Here is an 18,593-nt window from a genome sequence, read left to right as displayed (position 1 = left end):
AATATAAAATATTATAATTGCGTAATGCAGTTGTTTATTTATTGACAATAAAAATATATTAAATAATAACCTATCGATAACTTTCAGCCGCTGATTCGTTCAACTGAACCAGCTCCATTCGCGCATATCTAAATTCCCAAACTCGAGTGCGCTGCATGTTATTATTATTTATGTATTTTAGTTGATTTCTTGTATTAAACAATTATATAATTAATATGCTGCGCACTGTCATATGCGATTTGGCTCGCCTACGGTACGTAACACACAACTTAAACACTTTAATCCTCCTAATATAACCCTATTTTCGCATTTTCGGCAGGCTAAGTGGCAGCACCGCAAGTTCGGCCGCTGTTGTGGTTACACAAGTCCGTGAGAAGGGCCATTTGAGCCGGCCTCGTTTACGGAATCCGTATTGGTTTATACGGCCACAGCGCTCGGTAAGTGTTAATACAATACTGACAATATCATATACTTATTTAATACATCACTGCCCAGCAAACGGATGATCTGGTGACGGGCGAGAATCGCAGCTTCATCAAGGAGGTCATCCATGATACCTACGGCGTTCCGGCACTCATCAAAGGCGTGCAGACCTACGAACAGCGACAGTTGATTAAGACACCACAAGCACCCGCCACCGAGGATGCTCAGCCCTGGACACCAAATGTGCGTCGCTGTGGTTTAATTGCACGCAAAATTGGCCAATATCCGTTGTGGCTGAAGAATGGCGAACGTGTGCGCACCACACTGCTGCAGGTGGTGGACAATCATGTGGTGAAGTACATACCGCCAGAGGAGTATGTGAAGCATCTGCATCGCTATGGTTGCCTTGTCGTTGGTGCCGAGAGCACAAATCCCGCCCTATTGACCAAGGAGTATTGCGGTCTGTTTAAGGACTCGGGTGTCATGCCCACCAAGAATCTGGCACGCTTCATTGTCTCGCCACAGGCGGCCCTGGCGCCTGGCACGCCCCTCAACGTGGGACACTTTCGCGTCGGCGACTTTGTCGATGTGCGCGGCAAGACGTGAGTTGATCAATTGATTGAAGGTAGAGAATATAAGTGATGGGCATAAGTAGGCCTTCGTCTGTCTCTTTTTGTTGATCTGAACAGATTCTAAGAGCTAATTACAAGCTTATTTTTAAGTTAGCCAACTCATTTTACTCACACACCATATTAATGATAGCATAAATAATTTCTGAAAATTTCATTACAATCGCATGTTAAACTTGTGAGTTATTAAGGAAAGAATGTAGGATAGTCACAGTCTTAAGTTTAACAGCACTGTAACATAACATAGCAACGTAGCTGTTAAGCAAACAAACTGTAATGCAAATGTTACAACAGCCTTAACAGCGCTGTTATTTAACATGCAACGTAGCTGTTAAGCAAACAAACTGTAATGCAAATGTTACAAATTCTGTTAGGTGAAATTTGAAATTCTCAGCTTGCTCTCTAACTTGTTTGTGGCTTCTTCACAGCGTCGATCATGGCTTCCAGGGTGTGGTTAAGCGTCACGGCTTCAAGGGCATGCCCGCCTCCCACGGTGTGACGAAGACACATCGTCGCCCCGGCAACATTGGCGGCGGCGGTGAGAAGGGTCGCGTCTGGCCCGGCACCAAGATGCCCGGACACATGGGCAATCGCTGGCGGATCATCAAGGGACTGCGCATCTGGCGCGTCAATACCAAATACAATGTGATGTGGGTGCAGGGCAGCTCGGTGCCCGGATCCACCAATGGCCTCGTCTACATCTACGATACGATATTGCCGTTGCGCAGACCTCAGCTTGCGCCTCCATTTCCCACACTCTACGACAATGATGCGGAGGAGCAGTTGCCCGAGGATATTTGGCATGAGCAGGTGCACAATTTCAATGAGGAGTCCATCACCTATAAGCCAGAGTAAAGCATTTCATGTTCTTTCATGCTCTGCCCAATTTGTTTAAAACAAAAAAACATTTGTTGTATAATTTGATAGAAATCTAACTAGATAAACGTAATGTCGAGAAAAAAAATCTATATCATTTGTTTTAATACGTTTTTATAAAGATATTCGGAATACTTTAGAAAAACTAATTATATTTAGAAAAAAGATTTCGGCAAACTGAAATCCGTCATGTTAACGATTCTTTCCTTTTTTGCAAGGGAAACTTTGGATAGATTATAATAATATACGAAATATTTCAGAAAGAGAGAACTATTTTATGCATAACTTTCGAATATATTAAAATATTTTACGGAATTTTTCAGAATGTTATCTAAAGCTTATTTTGAGAACTAAATTATTTACTTTGTATTTTGAAGTAAACTAAGTTCAGTTTTATTTTTTGTAGTTTCTTACTTTTTATTTAACTAAACTACTTTTAAAATATCCTGTGGTATTTTATAAACTATATAATTCAGAGTATAATCTCACTCATTAATCCAAAACTAAACTATTTCGATTTGTTTTATATAGCTTCTTATTCTTTATTTAACTATTACTTTTAGAAAAGCCTGGGGAATTTTATAAGCTTAATAATTTAGAGGTGAATCTCACTCATTAATCAATTTCATAGCCCAAGTCTTCCATATCTATAAATCCCATTCCATAAAAATCCAAGAATTTTCGTTTCAATTTTAAAGCAAAACATTTTTTTAATTTAACTTTTGTTGGGTTTTTCGAAAATGTTCTATTATTTTTTTTTTGTTATGACTTTTGCAATTTATTATGTTTTGTGTTTCCTTTTTTCGAATTGAAATTTGGCAAAACCCAAAGATCTGCCGGGTTTAAAATAGTTTGCTGTTGCTCTTATTCGGTACTCAATAAATAACATTCTTGGCTAGTCTTCTTTTATAGTGCAGGGGAAAAAAAAAGATATATTACGATATAATGCACTTCAATATCAATGATTGAATTGAATGCAAATCAAACAAATCGTCTCGTTTGCTTTGGACGAGCACGGAAGTTATCACAGCAAAATGAAAACAGAATATATATATATAGAGTAGAAACCCCCTCAAAAAAAAAAAAAAGTTGGTACATTGAATTTTGGAAAAGATCAGGGGGATGGGGGGAAAAACTAGTCAAGCGAATTCTGTCCCACGCTGTGAACGTCGAGTTCGGTGCTGGAAATGCTTGGCGAGATGGTCGTTGAATCTGAATGGCCAGCACCACGATCCAGATTATAATATTGCACAATACGCGCTGGCGGTCGATTCGAGACACATTCCGTGATTTGGCCAACAATCCATTTGGTTAGCTTAATGACAGCAACATGGGCGGCAAACTGCAAAATCATCGCACCGAATCCCTTATACAGTCCACTAAATCCCTCCGTGACCAATGTGGTGCGATAACAGTCGATGGCGCCCTGATAATTGGTTAGTATGGGGACGACAGCATAACCATTGTCCAGATTATCGATGATCGTGCGTGTTCCCTGCAACTGCAGACGATGCAATATGGTCTCGAAGGGAAAGAACAACACCTCGGTGGTCAGCATGGCAATGAGGCTGGCATAGATCTCGGCATTCTGATGCTCCAGCGTATCGTCTCTGTATTTGGCGCCGCGTTGCTCCTGCTTCTGTGTGAGGCGACGTCGCATGATGCGCGACGAGACGCCGCGTATAACCAAACTGAACAGATACTTCGTGATGCCCATCGAGACGCTGGGACCGATTAACGCCCAGGCGGGCAACATGCGTCCCTTTTGCGGTGAACTCCAGTAGAACAGTCGCAGGCTGCCCTCGCGAAACACGTCCAGCAAGCCGGGCTTCTCGCTGGCAATGTCACTCTGGACCGTCTCCACCAGCGAGGCGGCATAAAAAGGCACAACCAAGCCAATGCTAATGCTGCAAGGGGATGGAGTAAGTGGATACGATCTTGGACATCTTGGAGCACTTACCATTTGAGCAGTATGTGCTGACCGAAGCGCTTGAGTGTGGTGCGACTGTCGACTTCCTTGGGCCAACTGGTCACCTTGCAGATGACATCGTCAATGGCCAGCGTCATGCCGCGCACCAGGAGACAACTGCCCAGACCTTTCCACAGCGTTGTCACGCCTTGGCGTCGATGCAGATGAACAATGCTGGGCAGCAATTGAAATGGATGCAAGTGATAGCGATGTGAGGCATTGTAAACCTGACACTGCCGGCGCAGCACAATGAATGGATGGCTCAGCAGATTCTCCGTGACCAGCGACACCCATTGGACGCCAAAGACCAGATACTTGCGCAGCGACACATCTGCTAAAGAAGCAGATGTTGAGTCAATATTATTTTGAATTGATCATCCTTTATTCTACTTCTACTAACCTTCCTCCTGGCTATCCAGGTATTTGTCCAGTGCTTTGTTCAGCTTATCCAGCGGCATCTTGTCCCGCTCCGAGTTGATGTACTTGAGATGTGTGACGGCATTCTGATCCGCATTTATATTGTCCACAATTGCCTTTTCGCGATCGTCAATGCTAAAGACAGAAACGAGTGAAGAATGTTATGTTATTTATAGTTCAAAATAATAATATCGTAGGATTGCAATGAGACTGTCGCAAATTTCAAGGTGTTTTTGTAGATGGACAGACGGATCTGGTCTGCTTATAGTCGATGACAGTATTATTATTTAGAGAGAATATCGTTGTTTATATAGTAAATGCATTTGAAGGCTATAGCTTGCATAGTCTCAGAGATTTGGGTGCTTCTATGGACGGACAGACAGCGAAACGGACGTGTATCGAATTTACAGCTGAAGAAGCAGCTGTCCATGCATGTGGCCATCTCTCCTTTCTTTTGTTTATATTGTAAATGCATTTGAAGGCTATAGCTTGCATAGTCTCAGAGATTTGGGTGCTTATATGGACGGACGGACAGACAGCGAATCGGACGTGTATCGAATTTACAGCATTCGGGTTAAAGAAGCAGCTGTCCATGCATGTGGCCATCGCTCCTCTCTGCAGTGCTGGGTATATTATTAAAATGCTTTACCTGTGCGTCAGCTGCATGCCGGGATCACTGACGATGTGCGGCAGCTTTTGCATTGTTCTGAGTGCCTCGGCTTGTGACTGCGTCTCCTCGCCGTAGCCGCGATTCGTTGCATGCCTGTGGTATGGTGTGTGGTATTATGATTAGTATTGTTATTATTCACATACTTGTGCTAAACATATAATACTTACATTAGAGTTGAGTAATTGTTGATGCTGCCTGACATAATATGTTGTGGTATGTGTAGTTGTTTGTGTGTGTGTGTGTGATGCGTGCGCTTTCAGTTGCCCCTTCTATGGTGTAGTATTCCTTATGAGGCCCCCGTTTGTTCTTGCTGCTGTTCTTGTTATTGTTGTTGTTGATGTGTGAGCCTGCTAATGCTGCTGCTTCACAATCGTTTTGTTTAAAATACTAAATCAAAGTTATTTCCCATAGAGCTCTATGAATTCAAACTAGAGATGAGCGCGTGATACAAGCACTCACAGCACGATGTGAGCGCCACTATTTACACTACTCCAAAACATATAATATAAATCACAAGAGCAAGGTGTTAATAAATTAAATGTTCAATAAAACCATTATTTGCTTACAAATTTCACTGATACGCTGATTTTGGTAAATACTTTTTTACTTTTGTCACTATCGAACTTTTTATTATGGTTATCGGTGCATGTAGCTGTGTATTTTGTTTTGGTATTTTTGAGTATATTGATGCCTGTGCTGAACAACAAACCTATCGAATGTTGTCTTGCCGCTAGCCTATCGGCTAAAAAAAAATAACTATCAGTTATCGGTAATGCAGTCGCTGCACGCGCAATTTGTGTTCTTTTGATTTGCAATTTAAAACGACAAATGACGAAAGTTGTTAAACAATGCGGTAAAATACGTTTGGCAACGAATGTGTGTGATCTGGAGCGTACACTGCTTGGCGGCCAAAGTTTTCGGTGAGCGCATAAACCACTTGCGGAAAGTCCAAATCGATAAACGTTTGGCGCATTTACAGTTGGCGCAAATTATGCGAGGCGCCAAAGCAAAAATTTTGTGGCGTCGCCTTGGACACCTATTGGGTGCTAACGCCCCATAGCGAGCACATTGACTATGAGGCGCATACGGTTGCGCCGGAGCAGGACTTTGATGTCCAATTGGGCGACTATTTGCGGGCCGATTTCGATTTGCAGCAGCAACAGGCGCTTTGGATGCAAGCGGACGAGCAGTTTGCCAAATTTGTGGGCAAGCCGGTGCGTATGCTGTGCCAACAGCCACTGGAGAACATTGTGTGCTTCATGTGCAGCCAGAATAACAACATCAAGCGGTAGGCTCTAAATTCCCTCTCACTTTAAATGTTGATAACGTTCGCTCTCAATTTGTAGCATCTCGTCCATGATTCAATGGTTCTGCAGCGCATATGGGCGGAAAATTGGTCATTTCCATGGCCAGGATGAGTATACGTTTCCCACACTTGACGCCCTCAGTTCGCGAAGCTGTGAAGAGCTCGATGTGGAGCTGCGTGCAGCTAAATTTGGTTATCGCGCCAAGTTTATAGCGCGCACATTGCAACAAATTATGGAACGCGGCGGTTTGGCTTGGTTTGAGGAACTGCGTCAGCTGCCGTATGGGGAGGCACGCGAGGCTTTGGTGCAACTGCCAGGCATTGGCTACAAGGTGGCCGATTGCATTTGCCTAATGTCTTTGGGACATTTGGAGTCGGTGCCAATTGATACACATATCTATAAGATTGCCCAGCGTTATTATATGCCACATTTGGTGGGGCAAAAGAGCGTCACCAACAAGATCTATGCCGAGGTGGCGCAACATTTCCAGCAGCTGCATGGCAAACACGCTGGATGGGCACAGGCGGTAAGTTTTTCTAGTGAATATGGAGTTCAAAGAATTACGTAGTTACTCTTTTTTTGATTTGTTTCGACTGCAGGTTTTATTCTGCGCCGATTTGCCGCAGTTTCAGGACAAGTCGGAAAAGGAATCAACAACGGAAAAGAAAGAAAAGAAAGCTGCTGTCTCCAAGCCAAAGAAACGCAAAAAGTAGATCGACGTAATTCAAAATTTATACATCAAATTGAACTTGAAACTCTGGAAACTTTTGATAGTGACTATCTAACATAATTGATGACGTTGAATAAATGTTTTGCGGGAATGCAAAAGTGATTTGAAGCAACATGAAATATGTGTTGGAATTGCAAACTATGATATTGATTATCATCTTCAATCATCGACATCTTTAAGCACTTATTAATGAAACATCTTTCATCAATACCTAACTCTACCATCTTCTAATATCATTGTTCATCTTCAATTGTGAAAAAGCCATCGAGTCCTAAGTTTGCGACCCACACACAACAGCATCATCATCTAAACTACCTCTAAAAAGTATTCTGCATTTTAATGGACTATTAATCACACTGTATCTTCCATCATACAACTCTAAATTATCATCTTTTAATACCTTTATTCATCTGCCACAAATCAATTGTGAAAGAGCCATTCAACCATAAGTTGTCATTGGATTTTTAAACTAATTTCGACCACACTGCTATACCTTTATAAAGTATTTTTCTGCATGATAATGGAATATTAATCACACTTCATCTTTCATCAATTAACTCTTAACTATCAACTTGTAATTTTGGACAAATTTTAATTGGAATTTTCAACTAACTACGTTCGACACACAACAACTAATTTCTTTAAACACTCGCGCTACATCTTCTGTTACCAAACACAACCTCAACTTCATCTTTAACTATCTCTCACCAAACATAACTTCAACCTTAAATTCAAAATGATCTGTTTTTGGAAGAACATAATTCACCTATCGGATTAGAGAGACCTGAAAGATGGTTCAATAATGAAATTGAAACAAAACGATTAAGCTTATGCTGCCTTGAACTTTCATAAACAACTATATTCTGCAATCTTGAATCATGTTCGTACTTGCCACAAGTCTTGGCAACGCATTAAGTATGCTGGGAACTAATTGTTCCATCGTCTATCATCAAGTTGTGTGTGTGTGTTGCAGTCGTGTCAGTTGCAGTCGCTATCTATATATGTGATATATTAACTTGTAAACTGTTTGATATGCATCAAACCAACAAGCACACAGATTTGCTGTGTTGTTGTTATTGTTGTTGTGGCTGCAAATTGGAATTTCAGTAGCTGTGTATTACGCAAGTGGTAAGTTTGCAATTAATGCACATTCTATACTATATGCTATACATACATGTATATGATCTTTAACTTTGCCAAACACTTGAGAGTTCAAGTGAAAGTTGTTGCCTAGTTCCCTAGCTGCTGCTTAGTCGAGTGCAACACTTAATCCGTTGACTTAAAATTTTGTACGCCAAAAATGTAACTGAAACTTCAATGGGATAAACCTTTTAACGTCACTTTTGCGCGCACACAAAACACAAACAAGCTTCAAAAATTGCTGAGAGAGAAAGAGAGAGAGAGAGAGAGCATTTACGCGGTTCTTCCTATCACCTGTTCCACTCACCTTCTGACCCTCAACACCTCTCACATAGAATCTCCCTCCTTCCTCTCTCTCTCTCTCTCTCTCACCGACTCAGTTGCAACTCCAGCTTAAAAGTTAGTTAGGTGTAAGCATTAGAGATGACTGCGTGACTCGAAAATTGCGCTAAACTTTGACTTGCCATGACTATTGTATTTAATAGTTATGCAATAATTATGCAATTTTGTGAATACGTAATTTAACCAAGAGTGAGAAGCATTTATGAAAACATAATGCTCGCTTGTGGGAGAAACTTTTGAATCATATTTGTTTTGTTTAAGGTTAGTTATAAACTGGAAATGAATTAAGGTATTTATTATTAAGGTCTTCAATTAAATTATTTGTATTTATTGAACCTTCGGCTTGAATTTAAATCAATATAAAATTTTTGAGTTGTGTGAAAAAGAAATGGAAATTATTTAAATGTTGAAATTTGGTTTAAGAGTTGAATAATGTAGAAAAAAATGTGAAAAAGAAATGGAAATTATTTAGATGTTGAAATTCGGAGAATAAGATTAAGAGTTTAGTAATGTTTAAAAGAATTTGAAAAAGAATTGGATATTATTTGGATGATACAATTTTGAGAATACCATTTACAGTTTAATAATGCTTAAGAGAATTCCTTTTAATGCATATTATTTGAAGGTTGAGTAGCCTTTGTCTTGATTGTCCGATAATGAAACATATTAAAGTTTATTGCTGCGAATTAGTTGCATGATTAATTTATGCATAAGTATATGAAGGAGTTGTTTGAACATTACTTGAAATGGATTTCAAAATGAGGGAATAATTTTGTACTGTATAAGTTTTCTTGATCTTACTTATTTTTATTTGTAATGTTGGTTAACCTTTGTAACCTTTGATTATTTAATATGTGGGATATTTGATAATATATGTAATAGTACATTTTGATTAAACATAAATAATACCGACTTTGCTGCAACTTCTGCTATTCTACCTTTGACGACTGATTTAATTCTCACGATTGATGCTTTAGTAGAGGTGGAAGACTATCGATGGCACTATCGACACTATCGATGGCACTATCGATACTATCGATGGCTCAAAATTGACAATCGTCGAATATCGATGGCGCTCACTATCGATAGTTATCCACCTCTATGCTCTACTTCTTACGAGTGATCTACTATAGACGAGTGATCATACCCATAGCTTAGTGCTTAATGTCAACCTATATCGATCTCCTCTGTTGTATTCATATGTAATAATTCCCACATGAGCATTTGAACGTGCGGAAAAGCAATATATTTTGCAAGTTTCACAAATTTTAGAGTGACCGTTTTTAGTAAACTTGATGACCCTATATTTGGCACCAAACATTTTATGATCACACGTTTCAAACATGTGCCTATTAAATTAATGCAATTGTTTAAAAAATCAGATGAAATCACATTCATTGCTTATTTCTACGATTAGGATTGATTTCCAACTTTCCAACTTTGCTTTTGTGGTGTGATTGTAATAAAATGTTCTGAATATGTCCTGAGTTTATTCTACACATCAGGTTAGAAGAAGAACTTGGATTGTTATTTCGTGATGTGCTAGATGATGGGGTGACCATCTCTACTAAAGACTGAATCCTTGTCGGAATCCTTGCCTTGTTGGCTGACTGGATGTCTGGCTGACTAGATGTCTGGCTGACTGGTTGGTTGTTTGGGGTTTAACATCCGCGTTGCAAGCTGTGTGTAACTAACCCAACTAAAACCCGAAACGAGAGCCAGAGAGAGAGAACCCTAAAAAGCGAAGGCAACTACAAGCCGCCGAAAGTATTTTGCTAACACTTCGCGAGACTAAACAGCTTTTCAGTGGTTTACTTTGGCACAAAATAAAAAGCAATTTACTTATGAATTTTGCACAACAATTTTACGGTTTTCACGAGAACAAAAAAAAACACACGAGAGGTAAACTCTGGCAGACAAATGCAAGCCGCGCACTCACCTGAGGGGGAGTAAAGGTGAGGAAGGGAGGAGGGGGGGGGGTGGCTATCCTGGCTAACACCAGTTTACTTCCTGCTCTACTAAGTCGGAGGTCTTTCGGGGTCCGCGAGGTGTCAGCTATAATTTAATTTAGACAACAGCCAACCGCAGCCAACCAACCCACATACTGGAAAACTTTCGACACCGGAAGCAGACAGACCCAAACACACACACACACACACCCCCACACACACACACACACACACACACGTTTGGCGAATGAGTGAGAAAAGTGACTTGGACGTTGGCGTTCGTTATGAATGGGCGTCACTGTAACGGCGACTTTTCCACCTAAATTATTTATTAGACAGTTTAATTTTCAATTCAAAAATTGCAAAATGCGTTGCTCAGCAAATCAAATTTCCCACCTAATAGATATACGACTTGAGTGTCCGTGTGTGTGTGTGGCTGTGTATGTGTGTGTGCATAAACGAGGAAGCGATAGTTAAGCGCTTACTTCATGTCCTGTATAATTTATGCTTTTGGCAAGCGTGCTGGCCATAATAATAGGTTAACTCCGCAATGCATTTTGATATGAAATCGTGATTTTTCTTTATTCTTTGTCGATAAATCAATAAGAAAATAGTTTGAGCCTTGAATTCGATGATATATTGGTTTAGTAAACAGCTTAGTTATTCAAATTTACAATTCAATTTTCCATTTTAGGTTTAACCAAGAAAAGTTTATTTTAAATAACGAAAATTCGTGTTTAAAAATGTTTTTTTCTAATTAAGGTTGAATTTACTTTTTGTGGCTTGTTATTTTTAAAGTGCTATATAGTAAGGTAATATTCAAAATAATAAATAAAGAAAAAATTGACAATTATTAATTTTAATATATTGTAAACCGAAATGAAATTAAAAACAAATAAGAAAGCTACAGTCAAGTGTGCTCGACTGTGAGATACCCGTTACCCTTTTGAATAAAAGCAATATATTTTGCGGTATTATTCTCAAAACATACCAATTATACTACAAAAATACTAAAAATATATTTTGGGGTATTATTATTAAAATATACCAAATATACTAAAAATACTAAAAATATACCAAATGGTACGGCACAATATACCAGATTGTCGGTCAAAGCAACTAAGAGCCCTAGTAAGTAGGCGTTTTTGCCCATACAAAAGTATTTGTTTTAATAACAACCAAATTTTCAGGAATCATAAATACTATAGTTATTATTGTATATACCAAAATTCGCAACTCTAGCTTTAAAATTACGCTTGTTATTCGATTTTTTTTTGATTTTCAGGGGCGAAAGTGGGCGTGGCAAAAATTTGAAACAAACTTGATCTGCGTGCAAGCACAACAAATGCTGTCGAAAAAAAATTATAGCTCTATCTCTTAAAGTCTCTGAGATCCAGTGTTTCATACGGACGGACGGACGGACAGACGGACAGACTGACAGACGGACATGGCTAGATCGTCTCGGCTGTTGACGCTGATCAAGAATATATATACTTTATTGGGTCGGAGATGCCTCCTTCTACCTGTTACATACATTTCCTGCCGGCACAAAGTTATAATACCCTTCTACTTTATGGGTAGCGGGTATAATGAGAAGAACAATAAAAGTAAATTAATTAAATTTGTTCACTAAAATCAAGTCAAGATTGCTGAAAGTTGGAAAATATATATATACATTTTTTTATTTACTGATTTACTAAAGTTCTATATTATTACAAACTCATAATTGTTAGTTTATTTGTAACAAAAATTTTAACATCTTCTAAAAGTTGCCATACAAAAAGAAGTTGAAATAGTATTTTTAGCAAACTAAAATTATTAAAATAGCTCTGAATATTGAATTCATAATTAGCAAATTGCACTTATGACTTACTTAAAATAAAGATTAACAAAGTTAAAGCAATTTACTACAAAGATTACAATGTTTGAAAACACTGAAATGAATTGTTGCTTAGGACAAATGTTGTTTAAATTTATGAAAGCTATGCTAGCAAGTAATTAAGAGAGATACCCTTGTCAATAAGATTGACACAATGTGTGGGAAGCATCAAAAGCAACTCAAAATCAGGTGACGAGTTCTTTTTTGCGTAAAGATGTCGCAAACAGAAGATTTCCAAATGCATCGAAATGAAACCCTTTCCACAGACTGTTCGACCAATTAACGGGCAGAAAAAGAAAGAGAAGAGAGAGAGAGAGAGAGAGGGAGACAGCATGACCTTTGCTTCGGTTTTGTGACCAAGGGTGCAAAGTTTTATATTTTTTTTTCGACAGGCACGCAAATAATGGCCATAAATAGTATAAGCTGAGAACGTTTGCGTTGGGGATTTGGTATTGAGATTTCGATTGCGATACGGATTGAGCTGTAGGTTCGAAGCAGACGCGATTCTTTCCAAGGTGTTGTTGACGGTGTTGCTGTTGTTGTTGTTGGTGGTGCAGGTTACACATAAATTACTACGTCACATGCAACGAGTTTTCAGCTTCTCAGCATTAACCGCGTAAAACGCCAAAACTTTTCTGTGTTGCAAGTGGGCACGCACAGTGGCACAAAAGTGATTTTATTTTACAACGTTTTCTTGTAATTCATTTTGAACACAATTTTAATAATTTCATTGTTTTGATTCATGTATGTAATTAATAAATTTAACAAAGCACAACTTTAAAAAAGTCTTTCGCCAACAAAAATTCACAAAAAAAAACTGCTTAACATAGCATTTCAATTTAACTTTAATCCCATTAAATAATAACTAAATTATATATAAAAAATTCGATGTTCTACAAAAAAGGTATAAATAAAAATTGGTGCTGTTTTTGTTTGCTAATGAATTAGCGATAAAGGCTTGCTAACTCTTTTTGATTTGATTTTACATAGTATAGTATTATTTATTTATTTTATTTTATTTTATTTCGGTTTTATTCATTTATTTTCATTTATTTTAATAGTACTATATTTGATTTGGTTTCATTCTATTGTATTCTATTTAATTTCGTTTCACTTAATTTTGTTATTCCATTCCATTCCGTACCTTTCATTTCGTTCCATTCCGTTCTATTTCATGTCATTGTATTTCATTTAATTTCTTTTTATTTAATTTCATTTCATTTCATTTCATTACATTTTGTATTATTTCATTTCATTTAATCTTATTTTGATTTTATTTTATATTTTACTACTATTTTATTATATTTTTTTCATTCCACAGTATTTCTTTTATTTCTTTGTATTTTATTTCATTTCATTCCGTGTTTTATTATTTATATTTTTTAAATTTTATATTACAATTATTACAAAAATGGAAAATTAGCTATCTTAGTTTGTCGCCCACAAAAGTATGCTACACTTTTTAGTTAACATTTAATTGTGTTGCAGGCCCTTATTTTCCACAGATTGTGCATTGTGATCCACTGTGCAAGGTTGGTGGGAAAAAGTTGCAAGTTTGCATAACCAAAAATTGTTGTTAACTTGCCAAAAAGTTGCTGCTGCTGCCGCTGTTGCTCCAAAAAGTTGGCCGAGTGCTGTAAAGCGTCGGGTTTATTAAATGGGCAGCTAAAGTCGGGGCCAAATGCGAGCTGAGGACCCAGGTAGAGGACCTCGGTGCAGGTGAAAAGTGAAAATGAGAATAATCTTAAGCATAAAACGCAAAAAACCAATTAATGGCACGCAGAAGGCGAGCAAGACAGAGAGCAAGAGAGTGAGACAGAGAGAGAGAGAGAGAGAGAGAGAGAGAGGGAAATTGGTCGCAGCTTTCAAGGAGAGCTTTGGATGAGTCGGCTAATGGAAATGCCAATTAAATGCCAAGTCCAAGGATATATTTAAGGATGCATCTTGGCATATCATTGTGTGACGTAGTTTGACAATTAATTGATTTCCAATGTTGCTCGTCAGCTTCAAACTAAGTGTTGATATAATGTAATAAGTGTTTACTTAGTTCTCTTTGAACCTGCTCAGTTTATTTAACTTTTTTGTTCGAATTTGTTTTAAATACATGTCTGTATATAATGATTAAAATATTAACTTCTATAACTTTGTGCTTCCACGAAATGGATCTAACAGGCAGAAGAGATGTTGTAGCCATGTCCGTCTGTCTGTCCGTCTGTCCGTATGAACACTCAGATCTCAGTGATTATTAGAGATACAGATTTGTTATATTTGTACGTAGATCAAGTTTGTTTCACGCTGACTTTCGCCCCTGCAAATTTTGAAGCTAGATTCCTTATTCCTGAAAATTTGGTTGCGATTAGATAAAAATTGTAGAAGTTTTTAAAGAAATAACATACTTGGTATATTTTGCACTCTATGGTATATTATGCATGCAGTATTATATATTCGGTATATTAGTTTTTAAAGAAATAACATACTTGGTATATTTTGCACTCTATGGTATATTATGTATGCAGTATTATATATTCGGTATATTAGTTTTTAAAGAAATAACATACTTGGTATATTTTGCACTCTATGGTATATTATGTATGCAGTATTATATATTCGGTATATTATTGTATATAATTTGGTATATATATATATTATCAATATAGTTTAAGTTTAGTTTGAGAATGGGTATATTTTAGTATTTTATCGGTATATTAATTTGTCATATTATTAGAATATAGTTTTATTGAAAATGTGTATCTGGTAGTACTATGCCGATATGCCAAATATAGTCATTGGTATATTTTTAGTATTTTTACTTTCTTTAGTTTCCTTCTTATTTAAACTTTGTGTTTATTGTGACACATTTTGACGTATTTTTATTCTCATTTTTGTATCTTTATATTTGAAGGCTCTTTTATTGTTATTAGTCATAAATGACATAATTCGATTTTTGCGTTTTGTATGCATTAATATAACATTTTTATGCTTCATTTTTGGCAGCTGAATATTAAACTTTTAGTAATCGAGTTATGTGGTATTTATCGATGTTCTTGGCTCGTCATTTCTCTCTCTAACTTAGTTTCAATTACATTTTTATAGTTGGCCATCAAGCTGTTACATTCTTTATCACTTGGCTATTTTGTAATAGTTGTTCGCTTAACCTTTTGCAACAATTAACTATTAAATTATCTGTCGCTCTATTGAGCGATTTAACTGGACAACTGCAGCAGGAGCAGTTTTATATTTTTTCTCTATTCATTTATCTATGTCAGTGTTGGAGCAATAAAAAGCATTGTCTTGTCCTTTTGGCTTTAAGCTGCTCTTTGATTTGGCTCAATTTAATTGAAGTGATGTCTGCCTTCGTCAGCAATTTCCCACTAGACTTTGTTCGCCATCTCTATCTCTATCTCTATCCTTCGTTTTTCATACTACTCTCTCTCTCTCTCTCTCGGTCTCTGAGCCAACGGCTGTTCAATTAGTAAGTTTGCATCCAATTGAGGGCACTGTGACTTATTAACCACTAATACCCATAATTGGTAGCCCAGTGAGCATTGGGCTGCAAAAAAGCAACTTGTGCCCTGAGCAGAGTTTGTTGAGGATTAAGAGGGTGTTGAGAGGGGGCTGGAGGAGGTTTGGGGTGTTAGGCAATATGGACTGCAGATTGCCTGCTGATTTAATTCAAATGCAATTTCACCAAGGAGACAATCTCCGCTTTGCTCCATTTAACCCAATTTCCGCTAAAGTAGCAAGTCAATATTAACACACACACACGCACAGACTCGCACACACACACATACACATACACACATGCTTAGTGATAAACTTGAGAGTGTTTAAAAAAAGAGAAGAGAAGAGAAAGAGAAGCAAACGAAAGACAACTCCGGACTGCGGTGGTGCGCTCAATTTGCCCCAAAAGTGGCTGCTCTTCGTGGCTTGTCAATGTGCGGTGGTCTCGGTGTGCTGTGGCATGCTGATGTTGCATGCCACACACACACACACACACACACACACACACTCGCACCGACTCGATGTTTGTGGTGGCATTTAATTTTATGCACATGAGCCCGTTTGTAATTTTCAATATTTCGCTCGATTGAGCTTCAGCTGGCATTAAAATTCATGTGCTTCGCCTCCCCCTCTGCCAGTTCTCCCTCTCGTTCTGCACCACATGACGTATGAGTGATAAAATTTTATATATTTATCGTACTAGCAGTTACCCCCGCAAACTAACGTGTATCCAATTAAGTAACTATTCAACCACAACGTTTGTTTACGCTCACAAAGTTAAGCCATTCTCCCTTCTCCATTCTCCCTTCTCCCATATATTTTTTTTTTAATTTACATCGAGTTCGTTATCGTCGTGTTAATACTGTACTGTGCATAATATCCTCAATATTGAGCTACGTTTTTGTTTTGCTGCGTTATGAGTTTAGTTATGTTGCACTTGCTAAGTGTCGATTATGTTGCATGCGTTCAAAATTTATTGCGGTTCATTTTTGGTTGGCTTGACACAATTTGATTAAACGCAATGCAACGTGACATGACATATAGCATTCAGAAGGTGGTAAGCTGTGTGTGTTTTGCTAAGGGATTTAACAAAAGTTAACAAAACTTGAAGTGGCATTGGCGAAGCTATAATTTTAGTTAACCTAAGTCCAATTAAAGTTAGAGAGTGTTGAGAAGTGAAAGTGAAAATTGGCATTCGATAAGCTGAACACGAATTTGAATTTATGAATCAAGATTTTGGATGTTAGACTATTTAAAAGTTGGGTTTTTAGTTAAAGTTAAATTTGTTTTCTCTAAGTTAAATACCAAATATACCAAAAAGATACCACAAATATACTATATATATGCATTGGCTAAGTAATTACATTAACTATGTAAAATATACCAAATGAATATACCAAAAATGTACCAAAGATAAGTTGATTCAGAAATGAATCAATTTTTCCTAAGTAATTACATTGGCAATTAAAACATTCCAAATAAATATACATACATATATCGAAAATACAAAAATAGACAAAAAATAAGATTATTCAAAAGTTTGTCAATTTGTGTTCACTGTTGATTAAGTAAAATATACCAAATATATACAAAAATATACCAAAAGCTACATTTCTTATTCAATATTTATTGTTTCGTAGTTTAGGCTTTTGGATGTACAATTTTTCAAAAGTTAGTCAATTTATATTGTCTCAGTAAAACTATTTTCTATATACCACTACTGTCAAAATATACCATAAGGTACATAAAGGACTTAAGCCAATACTACCACTCAAAAGTGGGCGTGGCAAAAATTTGAATCAAACTTGATCTGCGTGCAAACATAACAAATAGTGTCGGAAAAAATTATAGCTCTATCTCTTATAGTCTCTGCGATCCAGTGTTTCATACAGACGGACGGACAGACACACAGACACACAGACGGACAGACGGACATGGCTATATCGTCTCGGCTGTTGATGCTGATCAAGAATATATATACTTTATAGGGTCGGAGATGCCGGCACAAAGTTATAATACCCTTCTACCCATTGGGTAGCGGGTATAAAAAAATGAATAGCAAGAAATAGATAAACAAACTAATAAAGATATAACTAAAAATTGGTGTTTATATGTTCATATTGTTTTTAGCTGGTAGTAAATAGTAATTGAAATAATTTTTTTTAGGGCTAGATAAAGTATTTAAGAATCCTATGTAAGTAAATATACAAGTAGTATTTATTTAAATGTGATACGAAAACATTACGAAGATTTCATTATTTAATACGAGTATAGAACAAAAGTGACCATTGATTTAGTTTCAGTTTTGAGAGTCGCTGGATACATTTCAATATTTGCATTTTACGCGTCGAGTGTAAAGCTCTACAGTCGACAGACGACACTCGTTGGATTTATTGAAACGCTGTTCGCATTGTTGTCATAACACTGACATTATAGAGATTCAGTTCGCATTACGTATACGCAACGTGGGCCATATGTCGTCGATTTGGTTATTTTTGGCTTGGTTGGTTGGTTGGTTGGTTGGTTGGTCCGTCTGGCACTTGTCGCATATCTAAAATGCCAACAATTTATGATCGTTAAGTGGCGCAAGGCGCGAAACGCACAAAACGCAAAACAAAATTAATTTCGACTTGAAAATACTCGTATGGAAAGTGTGAAAATCAAACTTACTTTCACTTAAGTATTTCGAGTTAGAGTTTGCCTTTGGGCAAGTGTGATTTGTGTTGAGAAATTCTCAGTTGTCACGTGGCTGTTATACCCT

General features: G+C 37.4%; 3 protein-coding genes across 4 annotated transcripts; 2 read left to right on the top strand and 1 right to left on the bottom strand.

The window, feature by feature from the left end:
• Positions 1-100: 100 nt before the first annotated feature.
• Positions 101-2,021, top strand: LOC133849533 (large ribosomal subunit protein uL3m). Its single transcript, XM_062285685.1, has 4 exons — positions 101-253; positions 320-437; positions 496-1,025; positions 1,481-2,021. Exons 1-4 carry the CDS (start codon positions 216-218, stop codon positions 1,905-1,907), a joined length of 1,113 nt encoding a protein of 370 aa, XP_062141669.1. The 5' UTR covers positions 101-215; the 3' UTR covers positions 1,908-2,021.
• Positions 2,022-2,606: 585 nt separating this feature from the next.
• On the bottom strand, positions 2,607-5,430 carry LOC133849530 (mitochondrial outer membrane protein SLC25A46). 2 transcript variants are annotated; one of them, XM_062285681.1, is made up of 5 exons: positions 5,152-5,430; positions 4,964-5,077; positions 4,298-4,449; positions 3,889-4,231; positions 2,607-3,835 (listed from the first exon to the last, which is right to left on the bottom strand). In XM_062285681.1, the coding sequence occupies exons 1-5, from the start codon at positions 5,184-5,186 to the stop codon at positions 3,064-3,066; spliced, it is 1,416 nt and encodes a 471-aa protein (XP_062141665.1). In that variant the 5' UTR covers positions 5,187-5,430; the 3' UTR covers positions 2,607-3,063. The 2 variants fall into 2 exon arrangements, with proteins under 2 accessions (XP_062141665.1, XP_062141666.1); XM_062285682.1 differs by having other exon boundaries at positions 3,889-4,228.
• Positions 5,431-5,735: 305 nt separating this feature from the next.
• On the top strand, positions 5,736-7,140 carry LOC133849531 (N-glycosylase/DNA lyase). The gene is made up of 4 exons (XM_062285683.1): positions 5,736-5,904; positions 5,964-6,272; positions 6,331-6,817; positions 6,891-7,140. The coding sequence occupies exons 1-4, from the start codon at positions 5,813-5,815 to the stop codon at positions 7,002-7,004; spliced, it is 1,002 nt and encodes a 333-aa protein (XP_062141667.1). The 5' UTR covers positions 5,736-5,812; the 3' UTR covers positions 7,005-7,140.
• The last annotated feature ends 11,453 nt before the right edge of the window (positions 7,141-18,593 follow it).

The sequence above is a fragment of the Drosophila sulfurigaster genome, chromosome X, assembly GCF_023558435.1.
Source record: "Drosophila sulfurigaster albostrigata strain 15112-1811.04 chromosome X, ASM2355843v2, whole genome shotgun sequence".
Lineage (NCBI taxonomy): Eukaryota > Metazoa > Arthropoda > Insecta > Diptera > Drosophilidae > Drosophila > Drosophila sulfurigaster.
This window is presented reverse-complemented; position numbering and strand designations above follow the sequence as displayed.

Bases quoted from the DNA above. Each gene is read 5' to 3' on its own strand.
- LOC133849533 (XM_062285685.1), top strand. From the start codon at position 216: ATGCTGCGCACTGTCATATGCGATTTGGCTCGCCTACG. The intron at 438-495 runs GTAAGTGTTAAT...ATCACTGCCCAG, and splicing joins TTATACGGCCACAGCGCTCG to CAAACGGATGATCTGGTGAC. The intron at 1,026-1,480 runs GTGAGTTGATCA...GCTTCTTCACAG, and splicing joins GTCGATGTGCGCGGCAAGAC to CGTCGATCATGGCTTCCAGG.
- LOC133849530 (XM_062285681.1), bottom strand. From the start codon at position 5,186: ATGTCAGGCAGCATCAACAATTACTCAACTCTAAT. The intron at 5,078-5,151 runs GTAAGTATTATA...ACCATACCACAG, and splicing joins AACAATTACTCAACTCTAAT to GCATGCAACGAATCGCGGCT. The intron at 4,450-4,963 runs GTAAAGCATTTT...TTCTGTCTTTAG, and splicing joins GGCATGCAGCTGACGCACAG to CATTGACGATCGCGAAAAGG.
- LOC133849531 (XM_062285683.1), top strand. From the start codon at position 5,813: ATGACGAAAGTTGTTAAACAATGCGGTAAAATACGTTTGGCAACGAAT. The intron at 6,273-6,330 runs GTAGGCTCTAAA...CTCAATTTGTAG, and splicing joins CAGAATAACAACATCAAGCG to CATCTCGTCCATGATTCAAT. The intron at 6,818-6,890 runs GTAAGTTTTTCT...TTTCGACTGCAG, and splicing joins ACGCTGGATGGGCACAGGCG to GTTTTATTCTGCGCCGATTT.